Here is a 22,194-nt window from a genome sequence, read left to right on the forward strand (position 1 = left end):
CAAACACAGCTACTTTAAGAATTGTGGATGTCAATTCCCAGAATTCCCCAGAAAGCATGACTGGCTGGGGAATTCCGGCAGTTAAAGTCCACAGGTCTTAAAGTCACCATGCCTGGAGATCCCTGCTCTAACCTGATTGCCATTTCCCCGCCTGCCTTTGCAGCAATGGGAACCATCTGTTTCTCTGCTGGCTTTTAGAAAGGGGTGCCTCTTGATAAATGGGGACTTTGCCATTCAGAGACGTGAAACATTTCCATGTGAAAATTTACCAAATCATGAAACATTGCTAAGCAAAATATGAATTGGAGATGTTTATTAACTTTTTGTGTCGTTAGGAAAAAAAACTCTGAAAAATAGTTAATGTTTATCAAAGATTAATGAATGAGCAATTTCCAGAGAACTGAAAATTCTTCCCTCTCAGGTCTGACTCATCCCTTTGCCTCTTCCACACATTTACATCATGCTTCTATGTTTCTTTCTCTCTCTCCCTCTGGAGCAGCAGGCAGAAGAGCTCAGGGACTTTAGGATAAAAATGGGGAAAAAACTAGTCAGGATTAGGGATGTGCATCAGAGAACTCATGTTGGAATCACAGTTATCTGTCCCCTGTGGATTTTTGGTTTTAAATTTAAATTTTTGGAAAAAATGATCAGTAAAATATTTGCTAAATTCCAAGGAGATGATCAGCCTTCCTACCCTATATTTTGTATTGTGCCTTCATCAAAGCTTAAAATTCTTCCATGGATCTTTGGCAGAATAACAGAGTTGCAAGGGACCTTGGAGGTCTTTTGTCCAAACCCTTGGTCAAGGAGGAGTCCCCATACCACACAGACAAGTGGTGGTCAAGTGTCTTCTGAAAAGGCTCTAGTGATGAAGCACCCACAACTTCTGAAGGCATGCTGTAAGACTGGTTAACTGTTCTCACGATCAGGGAATTCCTCCTTAGTTCTAGGTTGCTTCTCTCCTTGATTAGTTTCCATCCATTGTTTCTTGTCCTGCCTTCAGAGGCTTTGGAAAATAGGTTGAACCTCCCCCACACTTCTTCTTTGTGGTAACCCTTCCAATATTGGAACCCTGCTATCATGTCATCCCTTGTCCTTCTTTTCACAAACCCAATTCTAGCTTGGTAACCTAACCACTATGCCAAATTGGCTGTGACTGAGCAGAGAGAAACATTGCTACTGGAACAGCATTGATGAGAAGACCCCCCCCTACCTTTGCCCCCTTTAAGAGAACGTCTTCCTTTCACACGCCCTTTGCTTTCGCTTTCAGAGACTGGCATGACCATTCATGGATGGAGAGTCTCCATAGACAAACAATCAAGATCAAGTGCAGAAACAGCTTGCGTGTATTTGGATTATTTGGATATCTTTGGATTTTTGGTTATTATATTTGAATGACTAAAATCAATCGGGTGGTTGTTTAAAAATTTATACAATGGCACCACTTCTGGATGAATTGAAAATGGAACTTAAAAAGTACAAAGAAGATGCACAAGAAGGGAAGGGTTCTTTTGGCTTCGTTTTTCAATTCTTAGAAATGGAGATTTGGAACTATGAGAAACAACAAGAAAAGGCTGCAAAACAAGAAGACTGGGACAAAGAAGAAGCCATCTTTAATGAACAAGTAATTCTATGTGGGGAAGAAAAAGGAAAGGGGGGGGAAGAGAATGGAGAATTTAAGACTTAAAAAAACAACCAAAGAAAAGAAAGAAAAAATCGAAAAATAAGTATAATACTGGAAAGCAACAGAAAAGGGGAATACAGAAGAGAGAAATAGAGGTAGAGAGACAAGGGGGTAAAAAGGGGAGAGAGAAGAAGACAGGAAAGAAGGAAAGGAAAAGAAGTTACAATGGATATAGAGAATATAGAGATATAGAGAAACAGGACCTATTTAGAGATAATGGGTGAAAATCTAACTGAAAAAGGGATTCTGTAATGGTACATAAGATTGTATTGTTATATTTGTAATAGAAATAACTTTAGAAAATTGGAAACAACGTATGATTAAAATGAGGGATAAAAATAGTTAGTGTAATTTAGTGAAATGTTTGTGAATAGAATAAGTGAAATAAAATAAATGAGAAAATTGAATTAGGAAGGAATGGGAACATTTTAATTAGTTAATGTTTTATAAAATATAAGTGAAGGGGGGGAATTAACTATGGAAAGCTTATAATTGTTCCCATAGAAGTATGATATTTAATTGAAAAGTAATGTTAAAGATATTAAGACTTTAATGAATATTAATATTAATGATAGAATTGAATTGGAATGGAATGTTGTTTTAATTATATACATTTATAATTTTTTTCTTTTTTTAAGAATACAGTGTGTATTGTAAGAATGTACCAAGCAGAATCCAAATGGAAGTTATGTATTATATTGAATGTCACAACTTTAGGGAAAAGATATAAAGGCGTCATACTCCAATCAGTAACTACAGGAGAAATTTTTTTTAATGAGAAAAGATAATAGATAATTGAAACAGGACAGACAAAAAATATAAATACAATGATTTGAATTGAGATGAGATAATTAAAATAAAATTGAGAAAATTAAAAGAGGGGAGAAGCTATGCAGGAAATGTAAAATAGTAATGATATGGAATAGAATATAAAAATGAGCATGAACCTGAATTTGTGTCTGTACGAAGAAATGTAACCCGGGACTATGCTGCTTTCAAAAAAGATGTTTTATTTGTATTTTTTTTTCTCTTTGTGAAAACTCATATAAAATTTACCAAAAAAAAGAAAAAAAAGATCAAGTGCAGGTCAAACCCCTGATTTCCTTCTACTAGCAAAATTGTGCTTGTACCTTTTTTGGATTTCTCTGCTCATCTCTCTGAAACTTCTTCAAAAAAAAAATGTGGCCATGTTAAACACCAACTTTCCAGGTAGAAATTTTTGACAAGGTTACGGTTCCATATCGAAGAAGAAACCGTTGTTTTATAAACTAAGGAGAGTAAGACCAGAAAATCCTGCTGATGATGTTACCTAGTTTGGTAATGAAAAGTTTAGAAACTAAATTGAAACGCTTGGAGACCAAACTCTAAACTGCCAAAGTCTAAAACCTGAGCTACAAGCATTTTCTACTATTTCAAAAAACAAACAAAAACAATGTCTCCATCTCGGGAAACTGGCTAACAAGCTGGGGTTTTTTCCCCCCCCTTCCTTTCTTTTTCTTGTGAAACCCCAGCCAGTGAGTCTATGTCATCCGTTTTCCAGGAAAGAGGTAAGCCTTCCCTCAACCCTTTCGTAGTCACATACAAGGTATCACAGAGCAAACCTTTCAGGTCAGTACTAGAACGTAAAGTAGAAGCACTGAACAATTTCAAACTTTTCTGAGAAGGGAAAGAAAAATTATACAAATTAATCTTTGCCATAAAGCACAGGTGTTGGAATAAACAGGTCGGGACTTGCGAGCAAATGTTGCAATATTCATATTTATTAATCTTCATTTATTAAAATTCAATTATTAATTCTCTTATCATCCTTCATCTTTACTACCCTGGAGGGAATGGCTCTTGTTCACATTGTCAACCAGCCAGCTGTCCTTCCTTCCAGGGGTCAAACTAAACAAGTACCAATGATTATAAATCTCATCTGATTTATTGGCTCCTTTCCAGGACAGGTTTCTGCTCCCAATGTTTTTCACTGCCTTAGACTTTTAATTTTGAAAATGCAGAAGGGATGCTTGGATTTTAAATGCTTGACTGAGCTTATTTTTAAAAAGGTATGCAGAATGTGTTTGAGGTTCACAACGAACGTGCTTTATGGATTCATAGGCATTTAAAGTGGGCTTTTTCTTTACTGGACAGGCAGTCCTTGATTAACAACCATTCATTTAGAGACTGGCATATATATTTATGATGATTTCAATCTGCTGGGGTCCTCTGATCCCCTTTTGGAGCCTTCTGATAAGCAAAGTCAATGGGGAAGCCAGATTCACTTAACAACCATGTTACTAACTTAACAATTGCAATGATTCATTTAACAATTGTGGCAAAAAGGTTGTAAAATGGGACAGAACTCAGTTAACAGCTGTTTCATTTAGCAACAGAATTTGCTCTGAGCTTTTTCTATTCTATTCTATTCTATTCTATTCTATTCTATTCCTCTGATTATTTCTAATAATCTAAGTCAAGGGGTCCCAAAACAGTTCAGCTTATCAACCTCTTCATGAAGTTTCAGATTGTTCATAGACACCCTCCAAGCATTTATTATATGAAAACAATTTAATAAATACTACTTTAACTAATAGCATTATGAATAATAATAGTAGCAAAAACAATAGGATCAACATCTTGGACAGTTCCCAAAGGACCACTTTGGGGGACCTTGCTGTGTGTTGGCTGTATTTCAATTACTTTTAATTAATATTGTATAACCATTATGTCAAAACAGCATCATGCATCAAGATGAACAGTGATAAAAATAAAAAGGGGTAAAAATAATTATTTTACTCTAAAAACAAGAGGTCTCTTTCATATTCCTTTGCTAAAGGAAGACAGAAAGAACAACCTCAGACACAGAATAAATTCTTAAGCAGGTTTATATAGAATGAGATAATATAGAATGAGTACAAATCACAATGTGTTCCAAGTCATTGCAAGTGTAGTTTAGGTAGTCTTCAACTCACAACCACAATTGAGTCCCCAAATTCTGTGCCGCCTTGAAAGAAACACACACCACAATTAGGTTTAATATGATAGACTTGCGGAGCCAGCGAATGTGCAACATGTTCATACCAGTGTAATATAATATCATGTTACATACATATAGGTATACGGGAATGTGTGTTAGTTATTACTTATTCGGGTTTAGGGATTCTATTTCTTTCATTTATTGAGTTATTGAGATGTATGTTGTGTTTTGGGGGGGGTGAAATAAGGGAGGCTCATTTCAATTTCACTGTACACATGTTGTGCATTGACAATAAACATTTGATTTGATTTGATTTGATTTGGAGTAGAGTAGAATAGAATAGAATAGAATAGAATAGAATAGAATAGAATAGAATAGAGTAGAGTAGAGTAGAGTAGAGTAGAGTAGAGTAGAGTAGAGTAGAGTAGAGTAGAGTAGAGTAGAGTAGAGTAGAATTTTAGATTGGCCAACTGTGATTGGATACACAAGGAATTTGTCTTGGGTGCAGAAGCTCTCAGTGCATATACAAGCAACAAGTGATAAATCATTATCATAATCATAAAATACAATCATCATAAATTATAAGATACAAACAGAAGGTGATAGTCATACTATCATACTGATAATCATACTTTATTTATACTAAATAAAAGTAATCAACATAAATCATAAGACAAACAACAAAGTGTTAGTAATATGATATTAGACAATTCTTAAACAGTTTTGAAAATTTTACCCTTCTCCAACCTTCCATTTTACCTCTATCTTGTACTATAATTCCCATCTTCCCATGCTTGCTGATGGGGGAAATCTAAGCCATCAGGCAAGGCAACATAGTCATTTTTAAAATTACTATTCTTCATCCACGGGAAGGTTTTCTTCTAATGATTTCTTCGACTCTCTACTCTCCTTATAACCTTCAAGTAATTTTAAGTCTACATTAATATATTCATGATGCAAATTTGATGCTGGAGCAAAAAGAAGGAAAATATATTTTAGCTTCAGTTGCAAAACCAACAAACTACAATTCACTTCCTGCAAGTATGAATGGTGCAAATATAATATTATAAATGCAAGAGGTTTTGTGGAGTTGAGGAGATGTATGCAGGTCATGTAAACAAATCAGAAAGAGAGAAAATAATGGAATGAGATCACAGACCCCAAATATTCATAAAAGAAGCTCAGTCAGTGCTGATTTGCTGATTTGCACACCAGTTTGGAAATAATCCATATTGACTCTTCTCTGAGTAAACAAATACAATCGTAGTGTTTATTTCATTAAAGTTAAGTAACAGCCCTTTTTATATCAGCTCTGACATTTATTTTTCCTCCTTAGTTTGCATTTTTAATTTTTTTAAATGTTTCTAATTTAAAGATGAAAGATTGCTTTGTTACAAAAAATAAAGATACCAAATAAATAAATGTGTGGTTAAAATAAAATATGATGTCAGCTTTGACAGGTTTTGAATCTCCAGCAAGCAACTTATTACTAAGTGCATTATTAATCATCAACAATTATTTAATAGTTAGAAATTGATTAATATAAATATACTTCATAATCATCCTGATTGGGGATTGAGTATGATAATTAATTCATTGTTAATCATTATAATTAAAGAGTGCCTAACCCAGTGGCATATTTTCCCTCTTCCAGATTTGCTGTGACTCTCTTTAATCTAATTTAATTAATTAATTAACCTAATTTAATTAAATTAATTTATTGTAAGCCCTTACAATGCAATTATTGTAAAATGAGGTAGAATTTATAGCGAAACCCACTTGTAAAGCCATCCCAAAATTAGCTCCTTCTTTTTGGGCTTCCAGTTAGCACATAAGATCAAATCAGGGGTGGGATTCAAATTTTTAACAACTGGTTCTGTGGGCATGGCTTAGTTGGTGGGTGTGGCTTGGTGGTCATGTGACTGGTGGACATGGCTTGGTGGCCATGTTATTGGCTGGGGATGGCCAACTCAATATCATTCACATCGAGGCACGCATCTCCTCACCTGGCCTCTCATGACTGTGGGGATGCTGCAACAGTTGTAAGTGTGAAAAATGGTCATAAGTCACTTTTCTCAGTGCCATTGTAACTTTGAATGGTCACTCCACACAAGCAAAGTACCAGCAAAGGAGGGGAAAAAATACTCCAGAGAAGTTCCAGAGACAGGAAGTCTAGTCCTGCCAAGAATGTAATAAGGGTTAATGGAGAGGCAGTTTCCGTAAGCAACACCAGAATGTTTCCTTCCTGCCTTCCTTACAGGATTAGGCCAGTAATTTCTTCTAACAACCGGTTCTCCGAACTGCTTAGAAGGTTAACAACCAGTTCTAGCGAATAGGTGCAAACTGGTAGAATCCCACCCCTGGATCAAATCATATATTTTTCATCCATTTCTCTACAGGCAATCCTTGACTTACAACCATTCACTTATTAACTGTTTAAAGTTACAATGACACTGAAAAAAGTGACTTATGGCCTGTCCTTGCACACGTAACCGTCACAATGTGCCCATGGTCATGTGAACAGAATTGGGTGGGGCATCCTGAATGTTGATGCTTTGTATGTACCACATGTGTATTATATTGCTTTATTTTCTTTTATCTATTTTATCCTGGAATTAGATTATTTTATTGATAGGACAGGTAGACTAATCAATTAATAATCTGTCCATCTCTCTTTCTCTCTGTTTCTCTTTCTCTCTTGCTCTCTGTCTCTCTGTCTTTGTGTCTGTCTTTATTTCTCTTTCTCACTTTATCTATTTCTCTTGGTCTCCCTCTCTCTCTGTGTGTCTGTCTATCTATCTGCCTATCTCTCTCTGTGTGTGTTTGTCTCCATCTCTCTTTATCCCTCTTACTCTGTCTCTCTACTTCTGTCTTTCTCTCTCTCTGTTTATCTTTCTCTCTTTCTCTTTATCTGTTTCTCTAACTTGCTATTTCTGCTTCTCTTTGTTCTCTCTCTCTCTCTCTCTCCCTCTCTCTTTCTATCCCTCTCCTCCTACCTATCTAGTTACCTACCTACCTACAGGAGGATTTCTCTCAGCCAATTTGAATTGGAACATCCACTTTCTCATTTTGCTGGGATGGGTGGAGGGGCTTCTGGTGGTACTGAGTGTCCTTTCCAGATTTATTGTAGCCATGGTTAAGGCCGGCATTCCCACAAGATTTGTCCCTAAGAAAATATCAGCAAATCACACCGAGCCTCTTTTGTAATAAGATTGGCTCCTCCTCCTTCTGGTTTCAGTGTCGTCCTTCCCCAGTTGCCTCTACCAATGAATTTCAGACACTGTCATCGTCCCACACCATATCATTCATTTCATGTTTGTTTCCTTGTTCATCAAAGTTGCATTGTTTCATTGTGTTCACACCTACCCTTCAAACTCCCAGCAAGGAAATCCACTGTTCTAAAAGAATGGCACACCAGGACGGGAAATCTTGATTAATAGCTGTGATAACAACACCCCTTTGCATAATACAGTGTAAAAGCACAACTTTGAAGAGAAGCCACCGCCATGCCTGTGGTGATGCCAAACACGCAGGCAGGAATTACTCAGGCATGCCAATCCAGTGAAAGGTATTGCTCAAGTTCTTCTCTTGAGTTTTCTCCCTGTGTTTGCCAATTTCAATTTCTTCCTCCTGAATTGAAAGAAGCAGATTACACGTTCGCTCTTGTGGGGCCTTTGCTGCTCTTTGTCTTGGGCTGTCAGAAACCCCACTCCTTTCCAGCACTGATAATGTTACCAGTTGGGTAATGAAATGTCTGCAAGAAAAAAAACTGCAGTTCTTCTTCTCCCTCCACTCTGGAAACCCCACACCCTCCTAGCATTCCTGATATTATCTAATTTGTTAATGAAACATCTGCAAGAAAACAACCAAGCTCAGAGAGCACCAAGCCCCCCCCCGTCCCCCCAGTCCTTTTCTCTTTCTCCTCTGCTTCTCCTTCTCTCCAAAAACCCCACTCCCTGAGAGGTTCAACCCTGAATTGCAAATATTCTCTTCTATTGGTGCACTCACCAATGCTCCATTTAACAATAGGTAGCAATATATTTGATCATGTGCAGTTTGGTCCCAGTTTTTCGTGCTCATCCATGGGATAAAATACTCTCAAATCACTATATTGGAAGGTTTCTGCATACGGTTGAGTCAGCTTCAGGCCATTTCCAGGCTGTAGTCTGCCTGCTTCTAAACCCACAAAGTTACTTCTGGACCAGTGATGGGATTCAATTTTTTTTTACTATCAGTTCTGTGGGCGTGGCTTAGTGGGCATGGCAGTAAAATACTGTAAAAATACTGTAAAATCTCCATTCCCTCCCCACTCCTGGGGGGAGCTTCCTGCAAAATCCCCCTTCCCTCTCCTCCTCACTGACCTGCTTTCCAGCTCCGTTCTCCTGTGCAGGGCAACCAAAGAAGACCCAGCCGATCAGCTGGGACTCAGGAGGCAGAGAATAGATGGGTTGGCGGGGCCAGTCACAGGTGGGATTGGGCGGTTCTCCAAACTACTCAAAATTTCCGCTACCGGTTCTCCAGAGCTGGTCAAAACCTGCTGAATACCACTTCTGTTCTGGACTCACCCATATGTGCTGAAATGAGTAGATTGACATTTGAAATTAGAGAACAAGAGGATAAACAATTTTATAAAATTTGGGACCTCTTCTATCAACGGTTAGATAATAAAATACAATAATGAAATATGTAGATTTTTAGAAAATAATAAATATATAAAGATGTACTTTTTTATTATATCTACAAAATGTTTTTAGGATAGATTTGGGAGGATAATATGAATTGTTATAAAATAAACTAAGTAAATTATGGTTATCTCGTAAAATATGAATGAATAAAACTATAGTCAAATGATTGATTAATAATGATACTAGGGTATTCAATTTTTGATTGATAATATGAGCTATTATGCAATGTAACTGTAACTGAAGACTACGAAATGGATGCACAAAAAAGTTTGTAAACCAACCGGCACACTGCTTGTATACCTATGGAAGAAAGTTTGATGTTTTTATGTTTTGTTTGTTTATGTTTGTTTTTAAAAACCAATAAAATTTACAAAAAAAAAAAAACACCTGCTGAATACCACTTCTGTTCTGGACTCACCCATATTGACAATAAAATTAAATCTGAAGAAGTCACTCTCCTAGAAATTATTTACTCAAAGTTTTATTATAATAGGCTGGATGCCCAGGTCTGAAGCGGAATTGTTACATGACACACCAGCTCCCCTCTCCTTTTTTTGTTTTTTGTTTTGCATTAATTGCTCCTCTACAGGGAGAAGTGGCACAGTCCTGAGGGGGGAGGACTAGTACAGATAGTCCTTGACTTACAATATAGTTTGTTTAGTGACTGATTGAAATTAACCAGCACGAAAAAACTGACATGTCCATTTTTTCACATTGACAACTGTTGCAGCAACCCCATGGCCATGTAATCAAAATTCAGATCCTTGAAAACGATCTTATAGTTATGACGGTCGCAGTGTCCTGGGATCACATGATCCCCTTTTGCAACCTTCTGACAGGCAAAGCCCATGGGGAAGCCATATTCATTTAACAGCCGTGTTACCAACTTAACAACTGCAGGAATTCACTGAACAACCGTGGCAAGGAAAATGGGGCAAATGTCCTGCTTAGCAACCGACATGTTGGGCTCAATCATGGTGCTAAGTTAGAAACTACCTCTATAGCACTTTGAACAGGTGGAGAAACATTGGGAGAAACAAAATTTGAATTCTCCTTGTGTAAAAGACACACTTAACGTAAACAAATAAAAGATAGACGCAAGTTGCATCAGAATTAAGTCAGTTCCAGTTTGTAGCACTGGCCACAAAGCTGGGTATTTGCAAAAAAGAGCCATCAAATTGCACCCACCTGTGTATCTAAATCGCACACACAGCACCCTCCACTAGCTTACTGTGTTGAGTATTTTTGCTCAGAAACATAACAAATGATCTGAGTTTGTGCAAGACTGTGTGCAACCCAAACCAAACAAAGCTAGCTATGGTTGACATTAACTAAGCTTACCAGGTAGTGTGAATGCACAACTGGATTTGTTAACCACCCACTGGAAAATGTGATTTTCCAGGAAGTTTTGAGCCATGCTTTCCTCTACTGCTTCTCTGCTTTTAATGTACTGATGGAGGAGACTTAACTAATTGAACCAGTGATCAAATTTTACATTTCTCCCCATGAAAATAGAGCCCTTGGGCCTTATTTTCTAGCACAGGGGTCGCCAACCTTTTGGACCTCAGGGACCGCCAAACTCATAATTTTAGATCGCAGGGACCACTAACTGGTTCTGTGGGCATGGCCTAATTTGTGGGTGTGGCTCGATGGTCATGTGACTGGCTGGGCACGGCTTGTATGTAAATATTATAAATATTTATATAAATATTGATTTTTTTTAATAAAAAAAGAGCAACTTTTACCCAAAATCAGGCAAAGCAGGCAGGCAGATTGAGTTGCTCACAGAATCACAGATTCATTCAGAAATCTATCTGCCATTGGCTAGCTCAGTCTCTCACATAAAATTTGCTAGCAAGCAAACTCACAAAATTAACTCACAACACACCATGTATGTAAATATTGATTTTTTTATTTAAAAAAAGCAACTTTTATCCACAATCAGACAAAGCAGGCAGACAGATTGAGTTGCTCACAGAATCATTCAATGATCAATCTATCTGTCATCGGCTAGCTCAGTCTCTCAAATTTGCTTGCTGTGAGTCTGCACTGAATTTGCTTGCAAGCAAACCTTCAGTCCTAAGGGAGGTTCGGCTGCGCTTAGCTAGAAAGCAAGAAATCCAACCATTTCCTGCTTCCTAGCTAATCTAAATCTCCCGGCACAGCAGAACAGATGATGGTCGGGAAAAGGAAAAATAGCAACTTAGCACTCAGACAAGTTTTACCGGGTAAGGAGTGAGTGGGTGGGGAGGGTTCCAGCGGGCCATGTGGGTGGTGCAGCCTTGTGTTTCTGCGCAGCCTGGATTAATTGCTTTGGGGGCGGGTTGCTCTGGGGGTGAGATTTCTCTGCAGCCCACCAAAATTTTCTCATGAACCATCAGTGGGCCGCGGCCCACCAGTTGGCGGCCGCTGTTCTAGCAGTTATTTGCAGTTTTGGGTGATTCTAGAGTTGCACATGTAACATCTCTGCAATGTGAGCTACGTTGGGTGCTAGTGTGTTTGTGAGTCCAGTTCAGGATGTTGGTTACCACCACTAAAGTACCTCACTAGCACCACTTTATAAAGCCTTAGTAACCACACTTAGAATCCTGCGTCCAATTTTGGTCACCATATTATAAAATTGAGTGCAGAAAAGAGCAACAAAGATAATTAGAGAACTGAAGGCTAAAACATTATGAAGAATGGCTGCAGGCATTGGGTATGGCTAGTCTAGTGAAAATAAGAACTAGGGGCGACATGTTAGCAGTCTTCCAATATTTTAGGAGCTGCCACAAAGAAGAGGAAGGGGTCAACCTATTCTTCAAAGCACGTGAAGGCAAGAAACAATGGATAGAAACTAATCAAGGAGAGAAGCAACCTGGAATTGAGGAGAAACTTCCCACGGAGAGAATTTAGAAAAGTTGCATTGCAACAGTGGAACTTCAGAAGTTGTGGGTGCTCCAAGACTGGAAGTTTTTAAGAAGAGATTGGACAATAATTTATCTAAAATGGTATAGGGTCTCCTGCCTGAGCAGGGGTGGACTAGAAAGTCCCTTCCGACTCTATTATTCATGGCATGGGATCAGGTTACCATCTCATCCTGACTTCTTTGACCCATCATCCCTCTTGGGCAAGCAGGGAGCACATATTTCCTACCCCATCGGTTAAACAAGTCCAAATGTTGGGGTCTAAGAAGAGAGCCTTCTCGGGACATCCCCGCCCCCTTGTCCTTGTTCAGCTTGGCCTTGGAGATTTATAGGTATGTTTTTTTTGTTTTTATGGAAAGTTGCCATAAGTCACCTAGGATTATCCTGTAAAAGTAAACTAGCAATGCAGCTTTTCTAAATGAATAATTGTTGCCCTGTTTTCACTGCAGGCGCACAAAGTTGGCAACTGTGTTGTGGAAAGCATGGCTGGAGAGTGGAAAACTGACATCGCCTTCTTTTGTCTTTCCTGGGAGGTGTTGCAACAAAGCTAATATAACACCCAGGCACTGATCTGTGGAGAAACGGAAGTGAGATCTCACACATTAGGCCATTTCTCTTTTCCCAGAATGACATGGACAGGTTCATTCGGTTGGTGGTTATTTTTAAACCTGCCCTGCAATAATTATGACGTTCTATTTTATAGATTTGAGGGCCACAAAAGGGAAGAATGGTATGGAAAAAAGAAAAGGCCACCAGTTCTACACAGTTTAGGAAACTTTGCCAGAGAGAGGAAGATGCAGTTTATTGACTTGCCAACATGATGTTGAATGCCACATCTATAAGTAAATATATTTATAAATAAATAAAATTCTTTTTTCAATTGTTTTCTGTTTTGTCCTTTTTTTTCCTTGATGAAATTCAGTCCTTCATTGTTCTATAGCATAATATTTGGGATGGAATATAATAACGCCCCCCACCTCCCCACTCTCACACACATACATACACACATCCTTACCTGTCATCCATCTGCCTGCCTGCCTGCCTGCCTGCCTGCCTATCTATCCATCTATCTATCTATCCATCCATCCATCCATCTATCCATCCATCTATCCATCCATCTATCTATCTATCCATCCATCCATCTATCTATCTATCTATCTATCTATCTATCTATCTATCTATCTATCTATCTATCTATCTATCTATCTATCAATCAATCAATCAATCAATCAATCAATCTATATCTTGTGTATAATCTTTCTTTACCTACAGTATCCATCCATCCATCCATCCATCCATCCATCCATCCATCCATCCATCCATCCATCCATCCATCCATGGTTCCTAGGAGGATAAAAAGTGGTGAAGAAGCCATGGGCTCCATCTTGAGTTCTTTGGGGAAAAGGCAGGGTACTTCTACAAACCAGCTCGCAATGTTCCTTCAGATTTTGAAATCTGGGTGACACCAGGCACTCTGACCAGATAAGCAACCACAGAGGTGTCTGCAGGTATGGGGGGAGGTTGTTTAAAAAAGTGAAGATGGGGGAAGAGCAGAGCCATCGGAGCTCCATCCCACCCCCGTTTTATGTGCACCACAATAGATATCAAAAGGGTTTCAGTTGTTGGGTTGCAATAGACATCTTTGCTTCTTTGACTCCCTCCCTGTGGACAGTCAGAGAAAATCCCCTTCAAGCTGAGCTGCTGGGATTTAAACCCCTTGTTTATTGTACCTACTTCAACCGCTCAAAACACACTTATGCTCACTATCATCATATACATTATCTAGAGAAATCTGAAAGTAAAGATCTGTTCCCAAGAGATCTGTTCGTAAATATTTTTTATTTTTATCATCACCCCCTCCTCCATGGCAATCCCATAAACTGCCACCATCCAGTTTGATACATTTTCACAAACTTATCTTGTTTCTCTGCAACAATCCAGTGCTTTGCAGGTGCCTCAGACTACAATTCCCATGACCCCAATGAGAATGCTGGCTTTTGTTGACAAGACAAAGTCTCAGGATGCAAGGCCTTCTATTTGGCATATCCTCACAACAACCAGATGAGGTAGGCTTGCGACAGAGAAAGAAAGTCAGCAAATCTCAGAACTAAACTCAGATTAAAATCTTATTTGTACATCACCCAAAGACCTCGGAGATTAGTGGTTTCTAGATAGATAGATGATAGACAGATATCGACAGATGATAGACAGACAGAGAGACATAAATAAATAGATAAGAGATAAGAGGGGGAGAGAGAGAGAGAGAAGATAGATAGATAGATAGATAGATAGATAGATAGATAGATAGATAGATAGATAGATAGATAGATAGACAGACAGACAGACAGACAGACAGACAGACAGATAATGATGATAGATAGATAGATGACAGAGAGAGAGAAATCAACCAGTGGAACAACTTGCCTTCAAAAGTTGTGGATGCTCCATCACTGGAGGCTTTTAAGAAGAGACTGGACAGCCATTTGTCTGGAATGGTAGTCCTTGACTTATGACCACAATTGAGTCCAAAATTCATGTTGTTAAGTGAGACATTTGTTAAGTGAGTTTTGCCCCATTTTACAACTTTTCTTGCCACCGTTGGTAAATTGGTAACATGGTGGTTAAGTGGGTCGGGCTTCCCCATTGACTTTGCTCGTTAGAAGGTCGCAAAAGGGCCTTCTGACACTGCAACTGTCATAAATGTGAACCGCTCGTCAAGCATCCAAATGGAAACCACGTGATTGTGGGGATGCTACAATGGTCATAAGTCACTTTTTTTCAGTGCCGGATGGTGTAACTCTGAAAGGTCACTAAGTGAACTATTGTAAGTCGAGGGCTACCTGTAGACTCTCCTGCTTGTGCAGGGAGTCGGACTAGATGACCTCCAAGGTCCCTTCCAACTCTGTTATGTTCTAGAGAGAGACGTTACCAGTGTGTTCCAAATCCGGAACGGCTAGACCTCCTCCTCCTCCTCCTCCCCGCTTCTAATCGCCGCTCAGGCATCGCCAGCCAAACCTGGGCAAAAGCTGGCTTGCACGCGAACAAAGTGAATGACTTTGCGGGGGGAGGCAAAGTGGCCCCAAGTAAAGCGACCGGAAGTAGCAGCGGGGGTTCTTCGCAGCCAGAAGAAAAGAGAGGGGGAGAGAGAGAGTTGGGGACGGGTGGGGTGCTGGGGGGACTCCTCTCTCTGGGCCGTTGGCTGCTGACGTCTCGCCTTCCTCCACTCCTTCCCCTCTCAAGCAGCCCAACATCCCAGGAAAAGGCGATTCCGCCGGGGAGGGGGCGAGGGGGAAATGACAGTCCCCGGTCTCTCTTGGACCAGCCCCAGACCTTGGAAGGCGCCGCAGACCCCGGTCGCCTCTGGCAGGCGGGCGACTCCTCCGCTTCCCCCCGCCCCGCTTAAAAGCCCAATCCGGAGACTTTCGCGAGTTGCGGAGAAGTTGCCTCCCGACCTCCCTGCCTCCCGCCCCGCCCCGAGCCGCTCCGGGCGTGAGCTGCCTTCTCCTGTCCCAGGAACACCTGCTAACCGGGAGGAGCCCGGGACCCCGCGAAGATCGGGAGCCCCGCCGGTTCTGCCAACTTCGAGGTCTCGGCTTCCCTTCTCGCTGACCTTCAGTCCGCTGGAGAGATCGCGGGAGACTGAGAGGGAAGGGCCGAGTCGATTTTGGCAGCATCGGGAGAAAAGGAGAGGATCCCCCCTTTTCGTTTCCAGCCAGCTCCGACACCTTCTGGACGATTGGTAGAGGTTGCTACCTTGGCAGCTTTTCTGGTGCCCAAGAGGGCATCCTGGGCTGGGCACCTTCTGCTGCCAAAGGACCCATCTCAGCCACATCAGAACATGACTGTCAGGTTGGAGATATCCATGGCCGTTTGCCTAATGCTGGCGCTTCAAGGTAAGTGCGTGCCCGCTTGGTCTTGAAAATTGCCTGGAAGCCTTCCAGATTTGGGGGCAATGTGGACTGCAGTTCCCAGGGCCCTTTGCTGCAGCTTGGAAGGGCTCTGGTTTTTCCCTGTCTGCCGCTCACCTGAGTCGCTCAGTATCCTTTTGGGCAGGGGTCTCCAACCTTGGCAACTTTAAGACTTGTGGACTTCAATTCCCAGAATTCCTCAGCCAGCAAAGCTGGTTGAGGAATTCTGGGAGTTGAAGTCCACAAGTCTTCAAATTGCTAAGGTTGGAGACCCCTGCTTTTGGGCACTCCGTCCTGACAGGAGCGGAGAATGAAGAAGCTCTGGACTTCAAGAACTTTTGGAGCAGTCAGGGTGCAAAACCTCATCAGCCACACTGAACGCCTTGCTGAAGGTGCTTTCCTAAAGCATGGCCTCTATTTTCCAGCTCTGGATGTTAGCTTGACTTCAAGCATGCCCAGGAATCAAACTATATAGCAAGGATGACCAACCTTGGCAACTTGAAGACTTGTGGACTTCAACTACCAGAATGCCCCAGCCATCCATGCTGGCTGGGGAATTCTAGGAGTTGAAGACCATAAGTCCTAAAGTTGCTAAGGTTGGACACCCTTGCTATATGTCATCAGTGAGATTACTAGATAAAACTAGTGACTTCAGTATCTTTGTCTTTCCTTACTGTTGTTCATGCTTTTATGAATCCCAGTTTTGGGATTTGTTCACAAATGCATGAATAAGTCCACTTATAGAGCATTCCTTTGCCCAAAGAAGGGACCATGGTAATCCTTGGCATACCTGTTTAAGCATAAAAAATAGAGAATGGGTAAAGGAAAGATGTTTTATTTTCCCTTGCTCATTCTCATTCAATCTGACTAAAAGGCGCTTCGTGTATGGCACATAGTCACCTGACAGTTACTTAGCAGAATTGGGAACAGTCTCAAGACTGGTGGTCTTCTTCTACTTTCCTTCAATCTCAAGAGAAGATCTCCAACAGGAATTGGCCATTCAAGAATCTCGTTCTTGAGAACTTCTAGGCGATCTCCTCCTGATTAAGCACAGAGAAATTCACCCACCCAAAATTCTCTTTGCACAAACTGAGTGGAGACATTTGGAAATTTGTTGGGACCTGGTTCTATCTGGAACCTTGGAGAGATATTTGTCAATGAGAAGAGTCCACTATCATAGGATAATGAAAGCTATAGAAGTAGCTTTCACATATGAGCAGCTGAGGAATCAAGGTTCAAGGTCCAGCTTGTGGCATCTGCTGTGCCCTGATGCTGAAACTCTGCCTATAATTTTGAAAATTGTGCTAAATACAAAGCTGGAAGGACCTAGATTTGACTTCATAGGAGACCAATCCAGTGAACCTAAAAATTTGAAAGATATTGTCAATTGATATCTTGGCCCAGATGAATTCTACTCTTGATGTAGGGCAGTTTTCTTGTGCTGCAAAAGAAAGTAAGGATTCCTAGTTTGTTGCAACTCGAAACTCTTCTTTTCTCTCTCTCCAAAAAATATACTATCTATTGCTGATCACTTGCACTCTCTCTTTTCAACTCATATGAAAATTTCTCTTTATGCTACCCTATTCCTTCCATTGGTTCCTGAAAAAGGTTGTGTTACTGGATTGACTGTCAGTCTACTCTTTAAAAAAAAATGCATGCCACTCAAACAGAATGATCAATCCCAACATTTGGATTTGGAAGTTGGACTCTCTTCCTTCTCCTAATATTGTGCTTCTCTGTAGGCACCACCTACCTGCCTTATAAGTTCTTAGGCTGGTGATGCCAGCCAGGAGATGCCCCTCCTGCTCTCTGTTCCTTTCAGCTGGAAATATGGACCTTTTGTGGGTCAAGCAGACTGGCACATATTGTCTCTCTAGTCCTAATTTGCATCGCTAGGTATGACTACATATATCAATTTTATATGTAATGTAATACTGTATAACATTATTATATTATATTGTATTATATTATATTGTATTATATTAATTATATTATTATTGTAAATTATATATTATATTATAATTTAAAATGGTATAGATGATTTGGTGTATCGGGCTGGGAACCAGGAGATGGCGAGTTCTAGTCCTGCTGTAGTGATGAAAGGCATCTGAATGACTTTGAACCAACCACTCTCTCTCAATCCAAATCACTTGACAGGATTATTGTTGTGGAGAAAATTGGATGAGGAAGGAATATTAGGTATGAGAGAAAGAGATAGGGAGGAGGAGAGATGGACCTTGTCAAGACACAGAAGAATCCATGCTAATATACCATATTAATGTTTTTCCATTCATATATACTGGGGGTAAAGTCCACCTTCCCCCCAGATAGGTAGGTGTGTCTGTAAGGTATGGCAAAAAAGTCAAGCTGGTACCCACAACAGTATTTTCAAAGTCCATCTGTTTTTCACATCTCCCTCCATCACCATGCTGGGCACTTCTTTCTTTCTTCTCCTTGTGGACCTGTTTGAGAAGCCCTAAACCGTGGCTACTGCCTTGCAGTGCAGATCAGCTTTGTCAACATTCAGCTATGGAAGCAACCCCATTTCCTGAATTTGCACAGTCCATCAGAACTGAAATTGAATAGGCCTCGTCCACCAACTACCCTCCAGCGCAAGACAACCAAGCCAAGGCGAGACCTCAACAGTATGTGGTGTGCATGGGACCACCAGGTTCTTCGGTGGAAGATGATGGGGCCATGATATGGCAGGGAGAGCAAATGTACTGCGAATGACCCACATAGCTCAATTTCTACTTCACGATAAATCATTAACATGCAATGGTTCCCAACCAGAACATGCCAATGAACTTCTCTGGAAAGCTGCTTTGAAGCCAAGAAGGGAATAGGTCTGTGGAGGTTAATCTGGGCTCTTTCGGATATGGAAACTGTTGAACAGGCTTGGGATGCATGTTCTCCATGTATGTCTAGATCATGAATAATGTTGCTGGGAAAGGGTTTTTTGTTAAATGTCTTCCCAAAGGACGATATTTCTCAGGCTTGACAACTTTATGTCCACGCATCTTAAAGTTGCCACGCTTGAGAAACACTGCTGAAGGGGAACCTTCTTTGGTTGATGAGCTCCTGGCACTTCAACAACGTGGAGTAAAACACAAGCCAGACCACGTTCAACGGAGGTCCTGACAATCTGCCTCACTGGTTGCATCTTGGCCTGTAGACATGCACGCTGCCCATTAAGCCACAAAGTCTGGAGAACCCAGAGCAGAAAAGTTGCTTCCCTTGGCTGGGATGGGGTGAGGGTCTAGGCGGGAATCCTATTCTGCCTATAGTTGAACTGCTGCAGAGTTCAGTTCGGTTTCCTTTGGAGACAGAACTATTTCAAAAATGCTGTCAACTTAATTGGGTGGGATTTTTCTAGGGATGGTTCCAATTATCATTCCCCCCCACCCTCCGTTTTTGGATGCCAAGGGGAATAGAGCGGGCCGTGTACAAGTCAATGCCTGAGGATTCCACTAGATGGCAATTCCTCCTAGAAATCTTTTTTTTTCCAGATGTTGCTTCGGGAGAGTTGGAGGAGAAACCCCAAGAAGACCTGCATGGTTTTGTTCACCAGTAAGGTCTGCAAGACAAAGCTCAAATCTATCATTTCCCCAGTCCCTGATCAGATCAGATCACAAGCATTGCATGTTTTGTTTCTTCTAAGGAATTTTGGTTGCTTTGCTCTGATTCTAACTAACAAACCCAATAACTGAATAACCAGATAATTTATTTATGTATTTGTTTATTTATTAATTCAAAGCAGTGAACACACATAATATAGGTAGTCCTCAGTGTACGACCACAATTGAGCTCAAAGTTGCTAAGTGAGAAATTTGTTCAGTGTATTTTGTCCCATTTTACAACTTTTCTCACCACATTTGTTAAGTGAATCGCTGCAGTTGTTAAATCAGTAACCCGGTTGCTAAGAGAATCTGCCTTCCCCAAGTGCTTTGCTTGTCAGAAGGTCACAAAAGGGGATCAAAGGACTGTGGGACACTGCAACTGTCATAAATGTGAGTCAGATGTCAAGCAACTGAATGTAAATCCTGTGACTGTGGGGATACTGCAACTGTCATAAGTGTGAAAAATGGTCATAAATCACTTTTTTCAATTTTGCTGTAACTTTGAACAGTCACTAAAGGACTTCTTCCTCCTGTTTTCCTGATAAAAACAACCGTTTGAGATAAGTTGGGCTGAGAGAGAGTGAATGGCCCAAAGTCACCCAGCCAGCTTTCACAACTAAGGCAGGACTAGAACTCAGCATCTCCTGGTGATTGACCCAGCCAGCTAGATGGTTTTCATGTCTAAGGCAGGACTAGAATTCACCTCTTCTTAGCATTTTAACCACTAGATGAAACTGCAATCAGCAATGGTTGCCTGAGCAAACCAGCTTGGAACCACAGTTATTTATTTTTCCCTGGTTCTTTGACTTGGCATACTGGGATATGAACTGAACATTAGTCCTTCACAATAGCAAAAGCTTTCCAGGATTTCAGATGGAAGAAAAACTATTTTTTCCCTGTAGCCTGATTTAACTCCCCATTGATTCAGCTTGAATTCAGTGAGATGGTTATTTAAAGTTTTATTATGATTTATATCCCATATTTCTGTCCAGAGGGCATTTGAGGATGGAGAACAGATAGTCTTGGCTGGGCTTTTCTTCATTTTGAAATAAGGTAATAAAGTATGTTTGAAGATCAGCCATAAGCTCTTTCCAACTTGTGTGGTCAATTCACATAACTGCTTTGTACAACTTGAACCTCTGGAATTTAATTATGCAATTCATTAGAGGGAAAAATGGAATTTGCCTAAAACAATGAAATTTGCCCTGTCAATACAAAAGTAACCCTTCATCGGTAACTAGAAGCAGTGGAAGAACTTTGTTTATATAAAGAGAGTTTGTGGGATGCAGTTCATCAAAGAAAAAAGATTTTGCCAGCGGTTTGAACTGCTGGGCTGTAACTAAAACACTTTCCTTGCAAACAGATTCTTTAGTCACAGCATGAATATTTTATGTCTTATGACCATAAAAGAGTCTGCCCATCACAATTGTCAGTTGTGATGGTCATAAAGCAAGTTAGTCAACAAACCCAATTTTATGAGCTGCAGTGGACCAATCCTTCGCTATAGGTGCAGTTTTGCCAAAAATTGGAAGTAATTGACAATTTTTGGCAAAACTGTCATAAAACACAGTTAGATTATTGCAGCTGTGATAAATAGGTATTCCATTTCTGGAAATGTTATGAATAGAATGGATAGATACCCTTCAAAAATAGTTTCATTGGTTTCCCACATTGCAAAGGATTGCACCAGATTAGTGTTTCACAAGTTTGGCAATTTTAAGACATGTGGACTTCAACTCCCAGAATTCCCTAATCCCCAGCCACCAATGCAAAGGGGCAGAAGGTGAAAAACATGCAATGGGGCTGTGGCACTTACCAAGTGGGCCACAAAAAAGTAAATACTGTCTTGTGGGCATCAGAAAACACACCAGTTACTGTTCCATATCCATATCTAGTAAGGGGCCATTTTGGTCTAGTGGTTAAGCCACTAGGTGAGAAACAAGAGGCAGTGAATTCTAGTCCTGCCTTAGCCATGAACACTGGCTGGGTGACTTTGGGCCAATCACCAGGTGGTGATGAGTTCCAGTCCTGCCTTAGGCAAGAAAGCCAGCTGTGTGACCTTGGGCTAGTCACTCTCTATTGGCCCAGCCTACCTGACAGGGTTGTCGTTCTCCAAGGTGGATATTTTCATCACCTTGAGTTATTTATAAACACAATAAATAGGATACAATAAGGTAAACCAATAAATAAATAGGACCTGGACAAGGGGAGGACACAGGACAAAACTGAAATGAAACCTGCTCAGACTAATGTGCTTCGCACTGCTTTGCACAACCCTATTGTATTCTCCTTACTTATTTATTCATCTGCTAAGCAAACAGAGAAAAGAAACGATTTGCCAGTTCAGATTATGATTGGCAAATGCCACTTTGCATCAGTACATGTTGACTGATAAAGCTTTGCTGAAATAGGAGACTGTGCCAACCAGAACA

General features: G+C 40.5%; 1 protein-coding gene across 4 annotated transcripts in view; it reads left to right on the forward strand.

Moving 5' to 3' along the window:
- The first annotated feature begins 15,665 nt into the window (after positions 1 to 15,665).
- The window catches only part of LOC113419295 (vascular endothelial growth factor receptor kdr-like), a 188,611-nt gene continuing 182,082 nt past the window's right edge, over positions 15,666 to 22,194 (forward strand). For all 4 annotated transcript variants that reach the window (XM_087971965.1, XM_087971967.1, XM_087971964.1 and 1 more), the window contains exon 1: positions 15,666 to 16,127. In XM_087971965.1, the coding sequence (XP_087828091.1) occupies positions 16,073 to 16,127 (55 nt within the window). In that variant the 5' untranslated portion in view covers positions 15,666 to 16,072. The remainder of the gene's footprint in view (positions 16,128 to 22,194) is intronic.

Source organism: Notechis scutatus, chromosome 10 (genome assembly GCF_049901735.1).
Source record: "Notechis scutatus isolate UNSWTSFEM ecotype Mainland chromosome 10, rNotScu1.2, whole genome shotgun sequence".
Taxonomy (NCBI): Eukaryota; Metazoa; Chordata; class Lepidosauria; order Squamata; family Elapidae; genus Notechis; species Notechis scutatus.